The sequence below is a fragment of the Anguilla rostrata genome, chromosome 9 (genome assembly GCF_018555375.3).
Source record: "Anguilla rostrata isolate EN2019 chromosome 9, ASM1855537v3, whole genome shotgun sequence".
NCBI classification, from domain to species: domain Eukaryota; kingdom Metazoa; phylum Chordata; class Actinopteri; order Anguilliformes; family Anguillidae; genus Anguilla; species Anguilla rostrata.
In genome coordinates this window covers 25,115,642-25,135,616 of record NC_057941.1, presented here as the reverse complement: position 1 = coordinate 25,135,616, position 19,975 = coordinate 25,115,642, and the positions used below count along the sequence as shown (strand labels likewise).

General features: G+C 40.3%; 1 protein-coding gene and 1 long non-coding RNA gene across 2 annotated transcripts; one reads left to right on the top strand and one right to left on the bottom strand.

Moving 5' to 3' along the window:
* Nucleotides 1–564: 564 nt before the first annotated feature.
* Nucleotides 565–15,819, bottom strand: gnb2 (guanine nucleotide binding protein (G protein), beta polypeptide 2). Its single transcript, XM_064351290.1, has 10 exons — nucleotides 14,983–15,819; nucleotides 8,247–8,356; nucleotides 7,967–8,005; nucleotides 7,161–7,267; nucleotides 6,801–6,864; nucleotides 6,062–6,224; nucleotides 4,112–4,178; nucleotides 3,565–3,766; nucleotides 3,163–3,379; nucleotides 565–1,987 (listed from the first exon to the last, which is right to left on the bottom strand). Exons 2-10 carry the CDS (start codon nucleotides 8,301–8,303, stop codon nucleotides 1,881–1,883), a joined length of 1,023 nt encoding a protein of 340 aa, XP_064207360.1. The 5' UTR covers nucleotides 8,304–8,356; nucleotides 14,983–15,819; the 3' UTR covers nucleotides 565–1,880.
* On the top strand, nucleotides 13,403–17,858 carry LOC135263362 (uncharacterized). The gene is made up of 3 exons (XR_010332448.1): nucleotides 13,403–13,515; nucleotides 16,819–16,891; nucleotides 17,742–17,858. It is a non-coding gene; the product is annotated as an uncharacterized LOC135263362 (long non-coding RNA).
* The last annotated feature ends 2,117 nt before the right edge of the window (nucleotides 17,859–19,975 follow it).

Below are 19,975 nucleotides of genomic sequence, written 5' to 3'. Positions count from 1 at the left end.
ACATGTGTAACCAACTGCTTTTATCAAACAAGTGCCGAATGACAACAAAAATCCTGCAGCTCCGGCTTGAGCGCATTTCTAACCCTGCATGCCTCTTTTCAGGGACTTACATAATAGCAGGGAAAATATAATTGCTTATAAATCAGGAGCAATGCAAATCGGGAGCCTCTGGGATCACAGAATGGTATTTAATAATGCTGCTTATTTCTCAAATGAATTGCACTTGCAAGGCTGTATAACCTTACAACAGTCTGCATTCGATAGGTTATCACCAGAGCGCAAATGCAGAACAAAGTCTGGGACTGGTACAGGACAAGCAATCCTGAGCCGGAATACGGGATGTCCCTGCTAAAACAGGGCTGTCAAGCCCAGCTCTGACGCAGTAATGGATATTCTTTCATCTAGCTCTTATACTGAAGTGTATAAGAGCTGAGGCGATCACACACTACACACTGGGTGGCCATTTCATGGCATGTCTTCCTCTGTTCTGACCCCGTGCGCATTGTACAATAATGATGGGATGTTGGTCATAATGAGCTCACACACTCAGCCCACACTGGCAAGAAAGGCTACCGGTGTTTATTGTTATGTACAATGTATACTGTTATAATGCAGACATAACACACTGACAAAGTCAAACGGCATCAACACCCTTCTGGATAGTTTTTCAAAAAAAAAAAAATATTTTTAAAGATTAACCCACATTTACATTTTTGTTTTACCTTGAGAATCATTTTGTAATACTATATGCAATGTGTTCAACATTATTATTCATTAATTATCATTTAAAAGTATCTGAGGCACACAGGGAAAACAGAATAAAACATCATAAAAATTGTCCAAAAAATAAACAAAAACCTAACATTTTTATAATTGTGTGTATATGCATGTAAATATACACACAATCAAATATACTGTATATGTATATATATACATACACACACACATTTACATATATACACATACATGTATATATCGAGAAAAACGCAATAACAGAAAATAGCAATTCATTCAGTCAGTAGTGACCACCCGTTTCACTGACTATTTAGAATCGTCCTCCATTTTTGTTGTTTTAAAACTACATTCTCCTCCACCCCGCCCTCAGTCTCTTATCCACGTTGGCATCAGTCACACTTATTTAACCCCACAACCCCCCCCCCCCCACTTTAATTACCCTGTTTAAGAAAAGTATTTACCTGGAGAGAGGGATTGAAGAGGCCTGTTTGAAGCAGACATGAAATTAAAAACATTTTAAAATTTAAAATAAGAATGTAAAGTCCCAGCATCTCTTTCTTTCCTCTTTTTGGGTTCCAGAGGAGTCATTCCACAGTGTCCATTTTTTTTTCTGTTTTTAGAAAAAGAGTGCGCACCTGTGTGTGTGTCTTGTGTGTTTACATGTGTGAAAGTCCAAATTATCTGGTTGGATATATGTGCACATATACGTGACAATGGTTTCACGTGATGTGTACATTTCAAAGAAATTGTGGTGACCTTACAGTGTGTGATTTCCTATGAGAAATAGGAAAACTTAGCAGGTTTGCCCAAGTGCAATCGTGTACTGTGTATTTGTGAGTGAAATTGAACACTGTCCATGAACAGCATAGAGTTTAATCTGCAGCATATACATTGTGTGTGGCAATACTGTATGTACACTTGTGTCTGTGTGAACTTCTATATGCTTGTCACACATCGTACATATTATGTACAATGAGGTTCACCATGTATGTATTTTTCTGGATTTCTTATGTAGTTCTTATGTACATAATACATGTACCGGAATGTGAGTTTGAGCTGTGGACAACACAATGCACCCTATGAGTGTGTATGTGTGCGTGTGTGTGTGTGTGTGTGTATTTGTGTGGCGTTTGGGGTGTGACTCTTCAGTTCCAGATCTTGAGGAAACTGTCCCAGGACCCGGTGGACACTGCCATGCCGTCGTCTGTCACTCCAAGACAGCTCACGCGATTGTCATGGCCCGCCAGTACTCCTACATGCGGCAGGGGTCGAGAGAAACCGAAAACAAGACATCTGACTTCATCTGACATTTTTGTTTTTATTATCTCTTAAATTTGGCACTCAATGTCAATCATGTCTAATTCCCACCCTAATTTGCATAAACTAACATAAAATCTAACTGTTTGCAGTGTCGTTCATACACGCTCTCTACTGCCGATTTGGAAGAGTAAAGACATCCGCGGTTCTCCTTCAAAACATCTTGTCTCACCAGCCTGCTTCTTTTCAGACCACAGACCACAGCCCACAGCCAAAGACCACATAGGGCTGAGCCAGAGAAAGACATTTTATAACTGGCTTAGGCATGCAGACCATGGGTGCCCTAGTTTGGCTTGGCATAAGTTAGGTCAGAATAATATTCACTGCGTGAACTGAACTGTGTACTTGGCTATAAATAGCTCTACGAATTTAGTATTGTACCTTATTGAACCTGTGTTTGTAGTTGTCCAATGACCATGATATGCACTTTTGTATGTCACTTTGGATAAAAACGTCTCCTAAATAAATGTAATGTAATGTAATGTAATAGGTGCCCGATCGACCAGCAGGGGTCACCAGAAAACAATGACGTGAAATATTTTAATTCACTGGCTAAGTGCCGAGTAGTAACTAAAAATAATTAAAATCACTGTATTAGAGAGATCAGTATCACAGTCGCTGTTTATATTACTTTATATACTGTAACATATTTTTGCTTGCCGAGATGACAAAGTTAATTAATATGCTAAAAATGAATCCATGGTTTAGTTAATTTTAGTTAATGAGTTAATTTACATGTATTTAATCATTTAAATAATTTAAGAAGCATTTAGCAGGGACAGTAGTGATTATTCAGAATTTTATTTTTCACATAAGTGTAAATATATATGTGCTGGAGGACCTGAAGTAACCCATCTCTCCTCTCACCCCGTCATCCACATCCGTTAAATATTCAGCGTTAAAACACCTCTGATATAGTAAACCTTACTCCGATAGAGAGTAAGGTTTACTCTTACTCTCTGTCGGATTAACTCTTACTCTCTTACTCTCTATTCGACCCCTCATATGGAGTTAAACCACCACTGATCATTTTCCAGTGAATCCCTTTTTTCTGCTCATTCACTCGCATGCCTGCCTCCATTTTGTGAATCCACTCCCTTGAGGCCTCACCTGCACGGTCTCCCTTCATGGCGTCCCAGATGTTGCAGTTGAAGTCATCGTACCCGGCCAGCAGCAGCCGCCCGGAGCGGGAGAAGGCCACAGATGTGATGCCGCAGATGATGTTGTCGTGTGAGTAGAGGCTTAGCTCCTGGTCTGCGCGGAGGTCAAACAGCCTGCAGGTGGCGTCGTCTGAGCCCGTGGCAAATGCACTGCCGTTGGGAAAGAACTGGAAGCAGAGGGGGAGGACAGGGAAAGGGAGCATGAATTATGGAAAAGGTAAGAGAAAGGTGGGGAGATTGATTAGACTATGACCGGTCCAAAAAACCTGGGATATGAAAGAGTGAAACATACAGTGCAGTATTTGGACAGTGACAATTTTTGGTGTGTACGTATGTACACACACACACTTACACAGACAGCATTGATGTCCGACTCGTGGCCAGTGAATGTCTGTCGGCACATGCTGTCCCGGATGTCCCAGAGCTTTATGGAGGCATCGCACGCCCCCGACACAAAAGTACGGAAGTCAGGGGACAGAGACAGGCTCATGACATCACCACTGTGACCTGAGAACACTGTGGTCTGCTGGCCTGTTTCAATATCCCACAATGCACTGGGGGAGACATTAAGGAACACACAAATGCAGCAATTGGACAGTGAACATTAACAATGGCATTCAGTGTTAACTCTAAATTACAAGTGATACACATTTTCCAGATATTATAAAACAAAGGCGCAAGAAAGCTGAGTGAGGGCAACAACAAAATCTCATAGCTTATTGTATTGACTAGAACAACACTGCATGTTGATTTTGATTATTGTCTAGTTTCACCTTTGTTAGTATAATACTAACTTAAACTCAAATAATAGGGTATTTCTACAATGGCAAAGAAGAAGTTAATCACAGCAAAACATCATTATTTAAGTGATAAAGAAAATGATGTGCACACAAACTTACCACGTTGTATCTCCTGAACTGGTGATGATTTGATTGTCATCAATGAAGCGACAGCAGGACAAGTAACCTGGCGGACAGAAAAGCGGACACATAAAACATTGAGTCTCCCTGCAGCACCAGTTATTGCATTACATTACAGTACATTACATTACAGGCATTTAGCGGACGCTCTTACCCAGAGCGACTAACACAACGTTTTACACAGCATTTACATTGCATCCATTTATACAGCTGGATATTCACTGAAGCAATGCAGGTAGTTGCTCAAGGCTACATTGGCAGCATGCTACCAGGGAAGTGAACCTGAAACCTTTAAGTTACCCATTCCTTAGCCATGATACTACACTGCCACCCAGAGGGTGCCACCTACACTTCATCCAGATGCTGAGGGAATGCGATTTCAGCAACATTCCAAAACATTTAAATCTTTAGCCTCATCAGAGCTAAAAAGTTGAGTGCAGATCTATTGTGAATGTAGTCGTCCAGAGGCTGAGGATGTGATTACAAAGTGTTGAGTATCGACTGCTTTGTGATCACATCACAAAGCGACTGACAGCAAGTCAGCCCTGGCAGTATATAAAGCATGCACCAAGTGTAGCATGTTAGCATTCGTGTGTGGCCTGCCATAAACATATACTTGGCCTTTTGATCATTAAGAATGAAAAGTATCATTCAGATACATCAAACGTTCTGACCAGGTATGCATCTGCAGTACCAGGACACCTAGATTATTTCGGAACACAGAATAACAGTATGTCTGACCAGTGTGCAGCATTTTAAAATTGCAATTACAGTTAAATGAACCTGGCCCCCAGGAGGAAGTAGTATAAGATGCGCTGCATGGATTTCTCATCCAGTTTCTCTCATCCCCCAAAGTCACTCAATCACTCACATGGGCGTAAATACCCGGCCTGTATTAACGTTTCAGGCAAGGGGTGGCTGGAACAAAAGCACTGTGAAGGCCAACAGTACGCTAACAGCACACTCAGTTTGCCTGTAAGAGTATGGCTGTTGGACTAAAGAGGTTCAGGAGGGTCATACTCATTGCGCTGCTCACGATTAAAACAGCAGAGATGCTGTATATTAATAGAGTGATTAAAGATGGGTACTTCGTTAAGAGAATTTTCAGAACGTATCCTGCTTTGAATACAAATGCACATGCACAGGGAAGGGCTTCAGTGATGGATTTTAATTATTATATTTAAAGTAATTAATTAGCCCTTTTAATTAGAAGCTTTCCTGGTCTAGTGCTATGGGACTTGGTCTCTGAGGAGCATCCTTCTGGAGTGTCAGAGCCTGAGACAGCACCTATTCTTACTGAACCATGTGAGGGCATACGCATGCCCTTGTGCTCTGGTATGGTACCCTAACCAGGCCAGTGCCATTTCTGGCCAGCAACTCTACAAGGCAGTGCATAATTGGCCACTTTCACTTGACAGGGTTGCTCTTGTCTAGGACTTCTCTTCAGTTTCCCGTATGCTGGCTGCAGCAAATGCACAGGAAACATACTCTGACAAAATATTGTTTTACTCATTCATAACAAAAGGACGTTATCCAATTAAACTGAAAGAGTGTACATGACAATATAAATACCCCAAACTGCTCATTTAATGGAGAAGGCTTTTGTTCCGTACTATACTATAAGCTATAAGCTTTGTGTAATCTAGCTACTCCAATCATGACTTTGCATAGAGCTCTTCAACATTAGACTCTGGAATGTAACTTTGATGCAACTCTGCGATGACCTTGGAATCATGAAGCTATAACAAAGCAGCCCTAGAAATAGCATTGTCTCTCTCACACACACACACACACACACACACACACACACTCTCTCACGGTAATAACAGACACTATCTTTATTTCACCACTAGGTGGTGCCAAAAGGGGAGCCCCGGCGCCATGCTTACGTGCACGCGTCACATGAGCTGCAAATGAATTTTCTGGTACCTGTATGTCCGGGGAGTTCTCTGCTGACCCTCACGTTGCCTTCTCGAGTCTTCAGGCTGTAGATAGAGCAGATATTGTCCAGGCCCCCACAGGCTACATAGTTACCAGAGGGGGCGTACGCACACGTCATCACCCAAGAGGAGCGCAGCGGGATTGCATGCACCTGACAGACAGACAGACAGAGGAATGCACACCAGTGTTGGTAATATTCTAATAATCTTGACTGTATTTCATATCCACGATTATATTACAACTAGGCATTTAACAGATTTTACACTGAGCAACTTAGAAAAGAGCAAACATAAAAGTTTAGGCACAAGCAGCACTGATGCCATGTCAGTGTCACAACCCATAGCAGTAAATGCATAAACCAGCAAAATAAAGTGTAATTCCAGAAGAGGGACAAGAGACAGACTGAGAATGTAGTGCTAAACCAAATGCAATTTATTTCATGAAAGACGAAAAGCTGACACCTGGTGGTGTCGGATGAGCAAAAGCATTCCAGTGGCAACTTTGGTGACCTTACAAAAGGCTGATTCTTACATGACTGACCATGCTACAAACAGTCCATGGATATATTTAATGTGTAGTTTGTAACTGTCTTAGTTTACATGATTACTTTTGGTGCATGAGCACACTGACTTTTCCACAATAACAACCATTCGAGCCCAAAAAGTGACTCGCAGTGGAGCGCGCTCACTGGAGTAGAGGGTGTCCTGCGGTGCAGATAGAGTGTTACCTTGTTAGTGGTGTAACTGTCCCAGATGATCAGTTTGCCATCCTGGGAAGCACTGACAAGCAGCCTGCAGAAACAAGGACAGAGACACTCAGCTATGAGTTTAGGGTGGAGGTCTGGGGGCGATGACCCATTGGTGCTCCGTGGTATAGAGCAACATGGCTTTCAAGTACAGGCCCACAGTGACTGTAAGGACAATGCCCCAAATAATGCCTCTAAAGCTCTGATCCAGGCAAAAGAAAGGCTTTTTTTCTTAGCTGAGGTCAAAGCCTTTAGGTTTCCACTGTCAAAGCTGACAATCAGACACACAGTAAAAGGCCAGTGCAATCACTAGGTAGAATTCAGGGAGCGGAGTGTACGCACCTGGAGTCCGTGCCCCAGTGCATAGCGTAGATTTTGGCAAGGTGTCCGCGAAGGGTGCGCCGCGTACGCATTTGTATCCGACCCACTGGGTCCAGGCCTGCCGTAATCTAACCCCTCACATCAATCCACACGCACAACCACACATACACACATACACACATACACACATACACACACACGTACACACACGCAAACACACACACATGCACACACACACACACACACACATGCACGAACACACACACACACGTACACACACACAAACACACGCACACACACACACACATGTACACACACACACACATGCACACACACGCACACATGCACATGCACACGAACACACCCAAACACACAGCAACAGACACAAAGAAAGACAATACAATTCAGTGTCAAAATAAAGCGAACTATAAAATTTGTATGGCTAATGTGCCACATAAAAAGTAAAAAAAATAGGTAGTCTGAAAATGCATATTTGAACAGCACCAGCTAGGTTAATATATACATTCATAGCATCCATGACAGTGATTCAATCAGACAACTGGGTACTACAATACTTACTTTTTATGTTACATAATATATTGCTCACAAGAAATAATTCTGCATTTTGGAGGGCAATCCACTTCTGGTCAGACAGACGTCAGTTTAAGTAGACTACATATTACAACAATATTGTCAAAAATTGGCTAATCTTGCCAATAATCATACAACTTGTATTTATTTACGCAGTTATAAGCTGACAGCCATAGCCTGTTCTGTATCAATGAAGCAGATTTATGACTGAATTTCACAGGACAACAATGCTTTACCTGTGTTAGTGTGGAGTCCCCACATGCTTTCCTTGCATCCTAAAACAGAGAGCAGGTATATAATAGACGACATGGCTGGGTACAACATTTCCAGATCATTCTCCCTTCTGTGATATCCTTCCATATATCTTTGTGCTCCATAGATCTCCTCGTCCGAAGTACTACCAGCACCAAAAACTCTCTCTCCCTCCAACCCAACCCACTCTGCCATGCTTTTTGTCCCCATCATGAAGATGATTTTTCTGAATTTGTTGTTGATACAATTTCATTAACTTCTCACTCTTATCTGGTTCCTCAGTTGCTCCGCCTCCTGGCGCAGCTGCTCCAGTTCACTCATCGTTGATTGGTTGGTCGTCTGTCACTCCCACTGTAGCTCAGCCAATCTGCAATCTAAGGGAATATGTATTGGACAAGCAGCTATAACAAAATCAAGAACTGCGACTATGCACAGCTAAATCGCTGCTAAATCGCTTGATGCACAATAATACATGATTGTTCCTTGTTCCTTTCGGTCGAAATATTTATAATTCAGGGACCTCCTGAAAATGTTAATTTTTCTATTACAACAAATACATTACTTTTACAGCACTGATTGGCTCAAAAGCATCACACCTACATGGGGTCAGTTACAGCTGAATATATTGAGTGTTTGTGGTATAAATTAATTAATAAATAAAAATAACATCCCTACATGAGAGACCTGGAACATACAGTCCTAGCTTTTTGGTTGCTAAATTAGTCACATTAGCAAACCTAGTCAAACTGAAACACATGGACCAAAATAGATATCAAGACTCTGTTTTCCCCACGGTGCGCAGGAACTGGAGCCGTGGGCTATGCGTGGCAAATTGTGGTCACTCACTCACTCACTCACGGACAACTTTTGAGGGAGGTTTGGTGGGATGCATGCGTAGGTGGTGCTTCGTTTAGTAGGATGCATGCGCAGGTGGTACGGCACATAATTTTTAAGCACAGCTTTATTGCCTAACGTTACTTCAGCTAACCCTAACATGTTCGCGTTTCCCCTAATTTAGCTAACCTAGTTAGCGCATATGGATCGCCTACTTTAGTTAACCTAGTTAGCGCATATGGATGCTGTCCTGCATGCATGAGTAGGAGCTAAGGACACACAGCTACAACCACCGATACAGAGGTGAGGACGTGCCATAGCTAGCTACCTATGTAGTACGGAGGGCAAAACAGAGCTTTAGAATGTCGCCAGCAGTGTATGCGTGTGAGCTCAACAACACATTCCTCATAGAAAAGGTAGTTTGTAGCCTTTATTTAGTTCATTACAGTGGTGGTACAAGTGACAAGCAGTAACTGCTACTGTGCTGTTAGCCTTTATTGGTCGCCGTACAAGGTTCATGTAAAGCAGCTAGCACAATCTGACAGCACTAACCCATAAAAGTGTACTGTGAATGGTACTTGCTCAATCGAACGGTAAATGTGAAAAACATTCGATTACAGTCAGCGGCAAAATTTTCTGTCACACCCTCAATAAACGGCAAACTCCCAGTAGAAGATTTAATTTAATCTTTTAACGTTATATATTTTCTGAAACGTTATCGATTCCGCTTGGCCACAGTGAGTGAAACTAGGCGATCTAAGCGTATACTTTCTATGTAAATTACGTCAAAATGATTCAGCCTTGTTGTTTGCTACTTAACTTCACAGTACAGTGATTGCTGTTATCATGATTGTAGCATGAAGTGTCTATTTTCAACCAACTGCCATATATGAGCGCGTAAAATCAACCAAAAAATATAGTTCGCTAAGTTGCACAGTGGGTCTGGACGGTTTCGTGCTTGTTATATTAAACAGGTATCCTTACATGATGCTTTTCCATAATGTTATGGACATGATTCAGTTGATTATTGATCAATTAATCTGATCATTTGAGTTCATCAATTATTCTGATCATTTTACCAGTTTATGTATACAAAACTTCAACTGTTCTAAAGGACAAAAAATTAGGGAAATTAATCCAAACCAGTCCTAAATTTGGCCCATGATGGTAGTCGCTATATTTACGTATTCTATACAGTAATGTACAATAAACAGGCATTGACCATTTTTCCCGTAATCTCTAATCTGTAGTAATCTGGGTAAGCGCATCACTCCCAAGCATTTAAATCATAAACCTCTTAATGAATACAAACAAGATTAGGATTATTTTAGATAGGATTGTAAGGAATGTGTGTGTCTGCATGTGTGTGTGTTTGTGCGTGAGCGTGTACGCATGTTATTATAAAACACTGTAATTGTGAAGACAGCAAGTTTAAAGACTCCAAGCAATCAAAATCTTCATTTTCTAATAGTTATACAAGTAACCAAAAAAAACTGGTGTTAAGACATTGGTATTCTGTTGAGACTCTCAATTATTCTGAAAGCAAATCTGTTTTTAGACTGCCCACTGCTGGAAAATTTGGTATTGGTCCAATCCTTGTTTCTGTTTCTGACATCATTAACAAAGCACTTTGTGCCAGCTCTAGGGCAAAAACAAACTCATTACAAAAATATGTTACTGTCCCTGCTTGTCACTTTACAGTACTGACATACCATACCTGTGTGGGCATCCCTTGTTGTAAAAACAGCTGTATAGGCATGTCAAAATGTAATTGTAATTTTAAAATAAATATAGCTGTGCAAGGAGTAATCACACTGTTGGTCAGATGGTATAATTGGCTAAGTTAGCTGGCTAATGCTACACTGTGTCAACAGTCAACACAGAGTGAGCAGCAAAAACAATGTCACCAAATTTCAAAAAGATGATATGGTATGACTTTGTTATAGCTAGTAAGTTACTGTATCTAACTGGGTATATAGCATTTGAAATTTGGTAGGGTTGATGAAAAACATGAGTTGCCAAATATCAATAGTTAACCTAGATAGCCAGCTACTGAGACAATGCATATTAATCACAATCCTGACTGCAGTTCAGATCCCACTCTGCTAGTAGCACTACATGAAGGCTTACAGCTGAATCATGACAATCCTACTGCTGATTTGCTTGGTTTTGTTGCCACCAATTTCAGAGTCGCTGTCATTTTCCATGTAGTTCTCCCAATTCTGTTAGCTAGCTAACTAATCGCTATCTTAAACCTGTTTAGTGGGCTGTCCACTAAAAGTGTATACCTGTGGTTCCCAAACTTGGTCCCTGTGTATGCTGGTTTTCATTCCAACCACATCATTTTAATTTCATGTTTAGAGGGATTATTTAACCTCTTAAGCCATGTCAGAAATAACTTTGCATGTCACAAATAATTCCAATGTTGATATTGTGCTACATTGCAAACAATGATATAAAAAGAGGTAACTTTTTTTGATCAAATGAAAGACAAAGGTAAATAAATAGGCTGCCAATTAGGCTGTTGATCGTGTCTTTAATTTCTTTCATTATTTTTTCCTTAATCTTATTAACACAATGTAGGTTTGTCTCATTATCATTTGCTTTGTGTTTGAATTCTTCATTATCTTCCAGATGGTTAGTTTTAGTGGCCAGGTGTCCACAATTTCACCAGTTAGGAGCCTGCTGATTCACCTCAGTCTTTAATTTGAAATTGTACCTCTTTTTATGCAATTGTCCACAATATAACACAATTACTACAATATTAACATGGGAATTTTATTCATTATGGCATGCAAAGCCATTTTCAACATCATGTGGCTTAAGAGGGTAAATAATCCCTCAAAACGTAAAAATAAAACATCTGTTTCAGAAAAAATAACAGCTCGTTAAAATTCTGGAATTGCGACTGGTTGGAACGAAAACCAGCATACACGGGAGGGCCCAGGATCGAGTTTGGAACCCATTGTGTACATCATTTGTGTATTTTCGTAGCCTAACAAACAGATGGGGAATCTGGAATCTGGGGAGCATTTGGAGTCTGTTGCTGTCGTCTCTCAACATGAAAACCAAATAAGTGTCATGCCAGTAACAGGCCATCGTACGGCTGAAAAATCTGAATAAATCGATCACAGACAGACCACAGAACACCACTGATGTATATGACTGAATAATTGTGAAGAAAAACACATTTTCAACAATCGAACATCAACAGCAGGCCTCTGGCCTACCAGGCCCTGTGTGATTACTGAGCTCAACAGTGCTCTTTCTTCTTGATGTTTCATTGTTTATATAGGAAAGCCTATATCTCCGGCTGTTTTTTTTTTTTTCCCTTACTCCTCATTATGGCCACCTTGACATTCATTGGCACAACTCTGGTCCTCAGGTTGACAAACAGGCTGCAAAGGAAATCAAAAGCCTAGATACTGAATCTTATACCTGCAAAGCAATTGAAGGCATTTGTCCCAAATAGGGGGACTATGTATAAAGACTTCTGTCATTTCTACATGTTGAAGCCAAAATGCATTTAAAAAATACCCTTTAATAGAAGCTGAGAATCTGCACTTTAACCATGAGTGAATTGTTTTATTACAAATCTTAAAATTGTGGAGTACAGAGCCAACTCAAGAAAAAAAAAAGGCTTTGTCCCAAACATTATGGAGCTCTCTCTATGAACACACATGCACACACACACACACGTTACCACACACAACCACCTACTGCAGGAAGCAATTACCTGGATCCCATTCCCCAGGGGAACCTCCGAGCACATGGATCATGCACCACTAATGGAAGGCGACAGGGGGAAATGAGTGGATCCTGGTCTCAATGCACCCTTGCTCAATTAGGCAATAAAGCAGAGAGAGAGGTGGATGTGGGCACAGGAGGTTGTTTCCCACTGGTATATTTAAGTGATTTCTCTGTCTGTTTATTTTAGTACACATTGTTTGTCTCCAACATCCCTGAGTACATTTAGCGATTTGTGGACGTGGACAAGAGCACAGAGGCAGAACTAAGGATACCATGTGCACCTATATTCACACATGAGCTGAAAAACAAAATGTGGTGCGGATTATATTCCGTCATCTCGACTGCAACCCTGCCAGGACACTTAAGCAGCACACAGCAAGGAATAGGAAGCTCAAGTAGCCTACAATGGCTACCCTGTGCAGTTTCAGGTTGCTAAATGTTGCTATTGATTTAAACCTGGAAAACCAGGTGAATATCAGCTCCAGTCACATTAATTACCTTGATTTAGCTATTCATGGCTCGAGATAAGGAAAAGGTTGATCCTGTGTCACTTATTAAATAGAGTTGCATGATATAAGGAGAACATGGCCGACTACTGAAGTATTTGTACAGCTAATAAGTGTATCAAACTGCTATATGCGCTCTATTTTCTCGCTTTGTATTCCTAGGAATAATCTGCACGACGACTTCTCGGTTAAAATATATATCCTGATTAGATATGCCACATCCTGCTGCTCCAACATTTCGTCAAGGCCTCACTGGTTTCGCTACCAAGGAAATAAGCTTTTTTGGTTCGGCGGTGTATAGCAGGTGGCAGACAGTGGGCATTCTCTCGCGAAATGGTACTGAAGGGGTGTAAAGCATTGAGGCGAATGTATGGGATGCGCACTGTTTGGTCGTTTGGTTTGAACGTCACGCAAGTAGGCCTATCGGATACTATCGATAACGCGTGAGTTACTGGCGTTGTCTGTCACTGTAACGAGGAGGAGTGGTGGCAGCAAAAATGCGAACGGGTAAAAACTAGGCCCAATGATACATTTCAGTTTTATAATAGCTACACTTCTCTAAGACTATCGCTCAAATAGCATGTATCAAAAGCAAATAACTACGTGGAAAAAGAAAGGTAGCTAGCGTTTCGTGCTAGTAGGCTAAACATCGCCTATAAAGACTAGTAGTTGTTGTCATTATTATTCTTATTCTCTTCTGCTTATGTGTGGCGATATCGCTGGCTACAACACGCTGTTTTGTAAACAGGATGTAGCCTGCTCTACGCGCCATGAATATGTTCTTTTCCGATGCGATATCTGGAAACCTCAAATATAGGTTACTCTTGAATGTATTCGGCTATATAATTAACGTTAGGTTGTATTTATCATTGCTGGTTCGCTCGTAAGCAAAGACGCAATTCTAAATTGATTAACCGCATCATATTAACTAACCTGAATATTGCCAAATAATACAATTCTTTAAAAAAAATTAAAACATGATCAATCGCTACATTTAATACATTTAAATCAAATAATATTATTGTAGCCCTTCAGCAATACATTTAATACTCTTGCTTCTGCACCTAGGCTATAGCAAACCTTTGTATTTTGCCCTCTACATAATATGTAGGCTGAGCTATGCATTTTTGCGCCGCAGTAATCGTACACTAATCTATGCAAATTCAAATTCCAAACATCCATTTAAAGGCGCGTGGCTTTAAAAATACAAGGACTCCTGGTCGGTAAACTGTAGGCTACGGTGAAAGCCATAGCCATAGGCTGTGCCATCAGCCGCCTATAACGGCCATGCACGGTCAATGGCCTTGCAACGGTTCTGTGCTATTCCCTAATTAAAGGAACTGTGGAACTATAAAATGATATCCGAGAAGCTCACTAATAAGTACGCTACAGACTTCTTCAGAGAAACATCTCTGTACAAATGACAAGAACCATTCTAAACATAGGCTGTACATATGTGGTTTTTTCTGTGGCCGTTCCCAAATCTTTGCAAAATGGACACGAACCGCACCGAAATTACATTAAATTCCATACACGTAAACATTCATGTTTAGATCAGGTGTAGTTACAAAAATTGGTGAATTGGTGGTATGTAATAGGCTAATATAGCTAACAGTAATACTGCTGATAATCAGAATAGAAATGGCAACCTCCACTGTATGCTGCTGCAGCCACTTCAGTGTTTAAACTGTCAGATGAAAATGATTTAATGTGGACTTTATTTTGATCACAGTCAACAAATAAAACATCACAGCTTGTATTATTAAAGAACGACTAATTATGGCGTTGCCTTCATTTCAAACACTACCGATATATTGTATATTCGCAGGGTTTAACCGTATTAGCCGATGATCCAGCCAATTATGACAAGATAGATCATTTAAGCACAAAAATGTTTAAGAGATAGCTACCTGTTAATTAGTTGAATCTTTCCGGGAGAGGTGGTTGATCTCTTGGTTTACAAATGATGTTCTAAATATTTAAATCATATAATTGGTCCTTATTCCTTGGTCCTCTTCAAAATATAAAACAGGCAAAATGTTGAAGTCTCCTAGTTGCTCGCTGCTTTCAGTTTCTGTATTCCCCTCCGTGCGTCTTGGCTTTTTTCAACAAGCGAAAAATGCATATTAATCTAGGTTTACAAATATAAATGCTGCGAGATCATCTATTTTTGATTGGGCCTCTTCAGAACATGAGATCTAGCCTATAGCCTACTATTGTGATCCCCCTTCCTCTTCGAAAATATGGTTTTAAACTCCCGATGGCTATCTGAGTGTAGAAAACTGTTTTTCGTGTAGTCCTCGTAAGAAACGTCAGTATATTCCAAAAATCGGTCGAAGCACCAATGAGAGTTCTCAAGTTCTTCTGTGGTTAAATGCTATCTATGCCTTCGTTTTCTTTTCGTTTGAGTTTCGTGATCCTTCGCTTCCTTCCTCCCTTGCTTGCTCTCCCGCTCCGTTACGTTCGTCGCCGTTGTCGCTCAAAATTCTAGAATAAATCGCCAAACAGAAATGGTTCTGACACTGGATCGTGAATAATACAAATAAAAAAAATAACTTATAATCAAAAGTGACTTATCTTGGGGGGAACCGAAAACGCACCCATTTGCACAATAAATAAGGTATTAATAATTGTGCATGCACACACTATTGTACAGCACTTATAAATATACACACATACAGGTCAGGTTTAATATGTAACCATTCGTTCAACGTTACCGATGACTCCCATAAGCACGATTCAACCACACCCATTTACAAAGAGACTGTACCATTACTCAACACCCCTCCAGAGTCAATAAGACTTTAGAGGAGGGGTTATTAGGGAAGTCGATAAGTCACTCAATATACGTCGGCTTGTAGTAGGATACTCAACCAGAAAAATAAAAAGTATCCCTGATCGTAAAAGAGTAATCCTTTAAACCTCTGAGATGTTAAACAATGGCAATTTCAACCTAGGCTATGCATTTGCTGAGAAAAAACATTTGCGCTCTAAAACGCCACTCGCCTGCCTTTTTCGCAAGAAGATGGGCGAATGTGCCAGGTTTGTCCTAAGCGCAGAGTATCACGTGGGTGTAACTGCGGACTGGCAACCCGGGGCATACTTTAAGTAACAGATCACTTTTCTCGGTTCAAAGCCTTTGAGTAGGCGTCTTGCAATTTATGATTTCAAAGTTACTAACTGGTCTACTTTAGGTTCCCCTCAGCCTTTCCTATTTTAGTAGTTGCAGGTGTTAAATGCGGTCCGGCATGAACAGCTACAATTGTTTATCAAAGACTGCTTTAGTGTACAGCCAATAATAGCGTTTACAACAAATTGCAACTTCCAAAATACATTTTTATTTTGTTATATCCACAAATAATAAATAATATATAGGTTCTATCTCGAGCTCTAAACTATACACCTGAATGATCAATCTTGTTATCACTGGGGAAACGCATTTCTCATGTCAAAGGTCTAGGAAAGGGAAAGGATTGGTGGTAGTAATGAGTGTTGCTTTCTCCTAAGTTTCTCTGAATATAAATTAAGATCAGTATAAAATCAGGCATGTCTCAATTTAAATATGATAGTTTTGTGTAATTTAAAATACAACAGAAAGAGTTGTATTTTAATGAGTCGTGTGGTCTTGAACCTTGTAATTTCTTCCTGGTGTGTCATAGATGCTACACATAGATTGTGCTGTTCTCCTCAGTCTCTAATTGTGTGCTTATATAACCAATTTACACTATATCCTCTATGTTTTTTAGGTATACAAAAGCAGTCAGATTCACAAGGGCCTCTGCCACTATGTGTATGTAGAAAAGGATTTACAACAACTAGGTAGGTGCATGTACACAGACAAACATCATTTACCATGAAACAAGGATGGTACTGTGCTTATTGTACCATAAATATTTCCTTATTGGAAAGACCCAGAGGCAAGTCTCTGCTGTTATGAGTTTCATAGTAAGGAATATGCTCAGTTTCAAGGATTAATCAATAAGATGTTGTTCACTGACACTCTTGTCCCCTACCAAAAGCCTGGTAATGGTACATCCCACCTGAACGGTTATTCACCAGACTTCATTAGGGAGTGTAGGGACCGAGGTTTTGTTGCCTGGCAACAGCCTTTGCAATGGTTTTAGCCTGTATGAGCAGAGTTGGACCCACCATAGGTCAGCAAGAGCTCATTGGATACAAACTGATATAAAGTCGCATGCACACAAATATTGTGAAACACGTGTACATTCTAATGAAAAGAAAACTGAACACTTACACAGTCTAACACCCAAAATACTAAACACATTCATGATTTTGTGAAGGGAGGATACAATATAAAAAAGCAAGCAGCTGTGCCATTGCTATGAAACATACCCTTAGAAAATGTATCTGCCAATAGGGTTCATTGGGTATTCACGAGGCACTGAGAAGCAGTAACCTGTTACTGAATCAAAGACGCAAGATTATGAAGTATAGCAGAGGTGGGCAAGGAGGACTGTATAGGTCAATTACAGCACGTCTTCCGTTTTTACTACGCAGCTGCTTATGAACACAGGTTTCCAAATGCAGCATTAGCTGCATTTTAAGTTTAGGAAGGTCTTGATTACAGCATGCAACTGGAGTTCTGTATAAGCTGTTCACCAGAAGGTCTTCTGCTAATCCTGAAGTTCAGTGTTTCTTTTTCCCGCAGTTGTGCACATGCTTGTGAGTGGACTTCAGAGACTGAATATGTAGGCACTAGGAAAGCCAATAATGGAGAAGTTTTAATATTTGACATGGGCTAATTTTTGAATTCCTGAAACATCTGCATTTGTAATAATTACAATTAAAAGATAAATATGCTTGTTAAATATAAAATAAAGTTTTCTTAATAAACTAATGAAACCTTTCCTGATCTTATGTCATAATCATAACTAAATTATTTCAGTCCAAAATCAATGACTAATATAAATGTTGTGATTACTGAAATTATTTGCCTCGCTATTGGCATTAGAATAGCATATGAATCTCATAATTGGATCATTATATTTGGTCAAAGGACACCTGTATCCATGTATTGTTTGCTATACTAATTACTTTTTACTGAATATACTTAGGCTGTTCAATTATCAGTAAGCATCAGGTATCCAGTTAACCCCTTCACACAAGCCCCCTAGTGGCCAGGATGCCGGTGTCCTCAGATTTCTGAACTCAAACATTCAGTGCTCCTGCAACCAAACTATGAGTGGAAACAACAAACTCTGTGTTCTAGCTTTATTAGAAGGCAGTACACAGCAACTATGCCAAATTCAGAGTTTTTAAGTTCCACCATTGTTGCATAGGTCGCCCATTTAACAAGCAGCCCTTCCCTGCTGTTTCATCTGCGACTATACCCCCCAAGCATGACACACTGGACAATATTCTGGTTCTCAAATTTGATGACAATCCCACCAAACATTTGGCATGGTTTTTTCTAAGCTATGTCTAGATGGGTTTCCAAAAGGGCCATTTAGGTAATCAAAAAGGACACTTCGTGACCAAACGCTACTACATGGTAATGACAGACTTGTTATTACATTACATTACAGGCATTTAGCAGACGCTCTTATCCAGAGCGACTTACACAACTTTTTTACGTAGCATTTTACATTGTATCCATTTATACAGCTGGATATATACTGAAGCAATTTCGGTTAAGTACCTTGCTTACAACGGCAGTGTCCTACCCGGGAATCGAACCTGCGACCTTTCGGTTACAAGTCCAGTTCCTTACCCACTGTGCTACACTCCGCCCTTGTGTTGAAATTAGCTTGCTTTCCCCCTACCTGTTACCCACAGTTAACTCACCTCACCTGGTTTCTTTGGCCTAAGTGGTTATTGTATTTAAGGTGAAAACAAAAAGCAGCAGACCCTATGGCTCCCCAGGAACCAGGCTGGCCACCCCCTGGTATAGGTGACTCATCCCACCACTAGAGGGCTAAGGCTGAGAACAAATCGGCAAGGAAAGCGTGAACTTGTTTAGCAGGTGCTGCTGCAATGTGTTTGAACTTCAATACTGAAATTGAAATTTCAAATAACTTTGTTTTCATAAGAACAACCATCTTTCCTCGTTACTGTTTTTTTTTTTAGTTTCCACTCTTCCAGTGAAAACTGTGGTACTGCCTTCTAAGCAGCTTGGTTTTAAAGCATAGTACTAAAGTAATTCATCCTTCAAGCACTAATGCTGATATGGCCTCCTGTATCACCCCCTCTTGATCATAATTTCATTTTTGTATCAAGTTCATATTTCAATGAGCCATTTATTTATAACTGCATACAAATACACGTTGATTCACCTTACAGTGTTCATGGCTGTTTAACCAGTTTTATTAGCCATTATTCAAAATGATTTGTCAACAGGTGATTGATGCAGTTTTACTATGAATAAGACAAATCTGGCCAAACTATAACACTAATATTTACAATATAGATAAAGAGATTGTAAAGATGGCCAATTGCAAAAAATAAAAATAAATAAATAAATAAAGATCCTCATGTTCTGTGGGAAAAGTCCACTGTTCATTTATTGCTCTGTTCTAGCTTTACATCAGTGAGAAAGGGGAACCAGCACAATACAGATATATTCTTTGTATAGTTGCATTTTCATCTCAATGGATTGACCAAACATCATTCCTGTTCACGTTCTTTCCCCAACAAGTCAGGCAAATATGTTAATTTGTGCCACCAGAAATGTGGTGTCTTCCCCAAATGATCTGGTCTTCAACCTCCCCAGACACTCCCACGTCACTCCCCTGCTCACTACCCTTCACTGGCTGCCTGTTATAGCTCGCATCAAATTTAAAACCTTGGTCCTAGCATACCAGGCAGTCAAGGGATCAGCCCCAGCATACCTCCACAAGATCTTCAAACCCTACATGCCAGCCAGACCCCTCCGTTCTGCTACCT

Bases quoted from the DNA above. Each gene is read 5' to 3' on its own strand.
- gnb2 (XM_064351290.1), bottom strand. From the start codon at position 8,303: ATGAGTGAACTGGAGCAGCTGCGCCAGGAGGCGGAGCAACTGAGGAAC. The intron at 3,767-4,111 runs GTAAGTTTGTGT...TGTCTCCCCCAG, and splicing joins AGTTCAGGAGATACAACGTG to TGCATTGTGGGATATTGAAA. The intron at 3,380-3,564 runs GTAAGTGTGTGT...CTCTGCTTCCAG, and splicing joins CGGACATCAATGCTGTCTGT to TTCTTTCCCAACGGCAGTGC.